This window comes from Esox lucius, chromosome 2, assembly GCF_011004845.1.
Source record: "Esox lucius isolate fEsoLuc1 chromosome 2, fEsoLuc1.pri, whole genome shotgun sequence".
NCBI classification, from domain to species: domain Eukaryota; kingdom Metazoa; phylum Chordata; class Actinopteri; order Esociformes; family Esocidae; genus Esox; species Esox lucius.
Genome location: NC_047570.1, coordinates 33,658,640 through 33,663,713, shown reverse-complemented (window position 1 = coordinate 33,663,713; position 5,074 = coordinate 33,658,640). Strand labels below are relative to the sequence as shown.

Below are 5,074 nucleotides of genomic sequence, written 5' to 3'. Positions count from 1 at the left end.
GATTGTTTTTTTGGGAATTGTAATTCAGTCATTGGATGACCATTCGTAAACATTTGAGATAGCATCACTACTCAGACAACTTTCCCTAAATCAAAAGGAAATTTACCATTAAAAATAGCATATACTATACAATTACTGCTATTCCATCTATGTAGTATAGTATTTTACAAGATTGAAAATGTAGTGTATTGTTCAATTTTAAATTATATGTTTAATAGGATCCAATGATTAAACAAAGCACATACTTCAGTAGATTTGTCAGTAAATAGAGATGTGTAATGACAAACTCAAAGTACACACTAAATGTAATTATTCATTATAACATGTTTTCAGGACAGTTACCTGAGTATGCACAATCAAAATCTAACCTTCAATGTTAAGGGGCTTTTCTGTAAAATCTTCAGTCCAATTCGATTTTGTAGCCATCGTGTTTTTTAAATACTTTTTATTGCCAATAAAGGATTGTGGCGAATATCCATGACTTTTTAATTGGACGGTTGTCAAAAAGGCAGTTCATCCACAGCTCATGCATCAACAACTAATTATAGATTATTAGATCAAAGGTACATTGTGTCACTGGCACACTGGCAGCTGTATGTGCAAAGTGCCTGTGCTTTAAAGGTCTGTAACATCTAAGAACCTGCATTCTATTGCTGCAACCTTCACCTTTAAAGACCACAGCACAACATTACCACGGCAACACCTCCAGTCCCCAGAGGCGGACTTTCCATTCCATTAACACCGCAGGGAGGGAGGAGTTAATTGCACCTCAATCTCCTATCCCCTCTCATGTCTTGGCTCCCCGGGGGATAGAGGGCGGGTGGGCGGGAGGGCGGGCCAGGGATCCAGTGGCGTGGCTAAGACCAGATCTTTGGACGGGTGACCTCAGCTGTGGCAGATGGTGACCTCATCCAGCTTGCCTTTGGGGCTCTTTACATTCCTCCAGTGGAAGTAGCCGAGCAGATAAAAGGGCAGATGACCATCTGGGCCCTGCCTTCAGCCTGTGTGCCCATGACAATAGCACCCCCCCCCCCACCCCACCCCACCCCCAAGTGTGGTGGTGGTCATTGTGGTGCCTTTGGAGGTGGGTGAGGGGAGAGCAAAGGTTGTTGCTATGGGGACACTGCTGAGTTCTATAGTCCAGACCGGTTGACTTTTCCCTTCCGCTGGCCATAGTGCTTGTCTCTGTGATGAGGCAGCCTTCTAACTCTACTGAAGAAAGGGGAAATCCTCGCTGCTTCTGAGAAAAGTGTTCAAGCTATAGGTTTCAGGCTATATTTTAATTTGTGTTTAGCAGACACTATTATCCAAAACAACAATAGCGAGTGCATACATTTGTCCTGTATATTTCTTTCCTAGATGTTTGGATGTTAAAGATGTTAGCTTTTGAATAGGAGCATTTATATGTGGGTTTTCTGGTTTGCAGTAAAAAGGCAGTGGAGGACAAGTGTTTCCAAAGTTGTCATGTAAATTTAACCAACTATATCCCAGACCTATTAATATTAGGGAAAATGACCAGATGAGGTCAGTATGAAACGTTATCAGTGTTTTAGTATGTGTTTTCCACTTTCGAAATGTTATGCATTCCTGTAGCCTGTTTGTGAAGAAGAGATCCCGGGTTCAAGCTTGTCCAAGCCACGTATTTTTCCCGAATCGGGAGGTAGTGGTACTCGTGAGATTAGAGTGATGTCATGTACACTAGATTAGCTAGTGTTTATGATTCCATTCCACCATATTGGCGTCTGTTAACACCCATTGACAGATGTTAAGGATCTAGGGTTCTCAGCTTTGTATAACTCTATATGGCCCATTGAACCTCAACAGGAAATGTGCTTTTTATTTTGACTTTATATTATTCACCTCCATAACTAACTTAACAGCCACATGTGAAAACTGGTATTGAATGTAGTTGGTTAAAAAACCTTGATTATAATTATGCCATTGGAAACACTCATCCTCCAATGTCTTTTCAATATGGAGCATAGAAAGGCCCAATTTTCACATGTGGATGTTAAGTTTGTTATGGGAAGGAAAGTAACCAGCTGAGGTCATGATGAATTTTCATGATCATGAATGTTTGACTTCTTTAGTAGTTGTTTTCCTTTTTAATTATTTTCCCAAATGCTTTTCTATCCCAAAATAGGTCAACATGAATGTAAATTAATAATAAATATAATATTTAATACAAGCTTTCATTCTTTTTAGTACATTATAATGACAATTGTTACTATTCGTACAAAACTATTTCTGATAAAAGACTACTTATCCAATTGACTTATCTACATGGCATCATCCCTACACAGGCAGATTAAGTCGGGATCATTCAGCGAAGTCAAGAAGAAAAGAAGACAAAAAATGTTGACATCATGAAGAGAATACACACAACAGGGGTGGGCAGTAGAAAACCCTTGGGATTGCTTTAATTAAGAATTTTGTGGTAAAACTGGATGCCTTAGGTGGTGGATACAATACAGACCATCTGTTTCCGGGAAAAGTACAAGGAAAGGACAGGCTACTTACTACAGGGAAATCAATTCAATCGACCGCAGACTGTAAAGTTGAGCAATCCGTGCTACATGCGTGACAGGCTACTGCCAGCAACAATCGAGTAGACATTGATCAGACATTGTGATGGAGAAGGTCGCTCAAAGGGTGAATAATGGGAACAGTGTCAAAGTCTGTGTCAAAGACTGATCTGAAACAAAGAATGCGTGAGATCTGGTTTGAAATAAAGATAACGTTAAAATTGGGTATGCCAATATTACTCATAGTTTTTATTTTTTATTCCTGAATGTAGCCTATTGGTTTTCATCGGTTTAGCATATAGACGTTGGTAAAACAATAAACATTTGAATGGGTTTGCGCACTTGAGGTAAGGACAATGGCCATGCATTTAGGAAGACCGTGGGGGTCTGTCAGCATTAGCATTTGCCCCAAAGCTGCATTTGCAGGTGAAAGGGACGGCACACTCTTCTTTCTTTACTGCGCGCGTTTCCCTTTTTCATGTCGCGTGGACAGATGCCAATTATATTATTAGGAGTATCGTTCGTCTACCTCAGTCAAGCCTTAATATCAACCCTCTTTCTTTTATATATTGTTACGCGTTTCCTGTTAACTCGTTTTACACGATTGCTATTACATTAGATAGAAACTCTTGGAGATCGTTAGGTCAAATTGAACGCAGAATAATCGCACATCAAACCTAGACTGTGATGTATATCTCTAAACATATATATATATATATATATATATATATATATATATATATATATATATATATATGTAAAATTATTACTTTAAATCAGACGTAGGCTATTGTGAAACATCCCCGACCTTCACCACAACCCAAATATTAACCCCAGTACTGAGATACACAACCTTAACCCTAACTTAGCCTCTTTCCTTTTCTAACCATAACCCAAACCATAGCCTTCAAATCATGGTTTAAATTGCTTATATTCCAAAAACATAAAATATAATTTGTAAAAAAAGTTTTTTTGCAACTGATTTGAATATAAATACAGGGGGTTGTATCTCCGATGGAAAATTTGTATACTGTGTCCGCTTAACTCGATGAGCGCACACCGTGGCCATGAACCCAAGCGCAAGTACGCTACGCAAGTTAAAGCGTCTGATTGCACGAAAATATAAAAACGGTAATTTTGTTCACAACAAACCTAATACAAAAGCAACGTTGTCTCGGGGGTTGCAGGCTTTTATTCAGTAGCCTACACAAGACCAGTCTTGATAAATTGTCAATTGAACAAAACTACAATGCAGGTTTGGTTTAATTGAAGAGGCACCCCTGACTTGAAATGCCGACTGCGTTTATTTGTCTGTGGGTTGCATTGGGGAGGTGGTGTCCCTCTTCACCTCGTAGGACGTTTACAGACTTAGGAGTTCAAGAATGCAAGAATAAAAAGAGAATGTAAACAAAATAGTTTTAATTGTCTTTAACGGAATATTCAAAACAGTAAAGTCAAAAAACATAACTCAATGGCTTCTGCGTCAATGATTAAACAAAAATAAATATAAACGAAATATAAATAAAATAAATAAAACAATAATTTAAGACAAATTGAAAGATGAAACAATACATTATTATTTTTCCATTAACATAGATCAAGATAAGGTGGTGTATTTCACTTGACAATTGCAAATTGGCTATTTGAAGTCTTAAGCCGTCCGTGAACTTCATCGAATAATTTTTGCTTTCCGTGGAGTTTGTTCAAGAGGAATTGAGAGGGAAGAATTGTGCTGGCTGATTTTAATCTCAGATGTAGACCTTCTTCTCTTTGGAAAATAATCTGCGGGAGAAAGTGAAAAAGGGTTAACCTTCAATCGGAGTTATATCTGTTGGCAAGCCATTAAAACCAGTTGTTTATTAACGAGCAGTTTTACCAAGGTAATCCTATGTGCGCATACCTGTAATTTGAGAGACGTTGACATCACGTTCAGAATATGTTGTCTTCGACCTCGTACGCCGAACACACGATGTTGCCTTGGTGTTACATTTTCTCGTATTTTGGGAATTGGAGCAATTCTCTTGGTTAACCTCGTTGGGGGGAATTACCGTATGCTCCCAGACTGACGTAGGAGTTTTGTTATGGCAGCAACCACGCAAGTGTTCAGGGACAACCTCAGAGGTGAAATCAGGGTTCAGGTCTAACGTAACAACCTTCATTCCCCCAACTTTAGTCGACTCCTGGTAGAAAGCAGGCGTTGAATCCTTGGACATCCCCTCCCATTCGTAAATCCCAGGCATTGGAGTGTCCCCCTCGAAGTTGAAATTCCACCGGCGCTGGTCTCGTTCAGAGATTTCCCTAAGCTTCGCCTTTAACTCGCGGCTGAGTTCGTCGTGGTCGACCGGTCCAAATAGTTTTCTACAAACACTAGTACGGCGATGGAGATACGTCATCCGTGCCGCTGGGATGTTCGTGCCACATGATTTCTCAAAGTTTGTCATGACTCCACGTATAGACTAGGTCCAGTCTTGAAAAAATACAAAAATGCACACTGAGGACTTCGCTGACCATTGACAACAGTCCGTAGTTATTTTATAGTCCCAAGGATG

General features: G+C 39.5%; 1 protein-coding gene across 1 annotated transcript; it reads right to left on the bottom strand.

The window, feature by feature from the left end:
• Positions 1 to 3,927: 3,927 nt before the first annotated feature.
• cdkn1ca (cyclin-dependent kinase inhibitor 1Ca) lies at positions 3,928 to 5,074 on the bottom strand. Its single transcript, XM_010895922.5, has 2 exons — positions 4,426 to 5,074; positions 3,928 to 4,307 (listed from the first exon to the last, which is right to left on the bottom strand). The coding sequence occupies exons 1-2, from the start codon at positions 4,964 to 4,966 to the stop codon at positions 4,195 to 4,197; spliced, it is 654 nt and encodes a 217-aa protein (XP_010894224.2). The 5' UTR covers positions 4,967 to 5,074; the 3' UTR covers positions 3,928 to 4,194.

Bases quoted from the DNA above. Each gene is read 5' to 3' on its own strand.
- cdkn1ca (XM_010895922.5), bottom strand. From the start codon at position 4,966: ATGACAAACTTTGAGAAATCATGTGGCACGAACATCCCAGCGGCACGG. The intron at 4,308-4,425 runs GTATGCGCACAT...TTTCTCCCGCAG, and splicing joins CAACGTCTCTCAAATTACAG to ATTATTTTCCAAAGAGAAGA.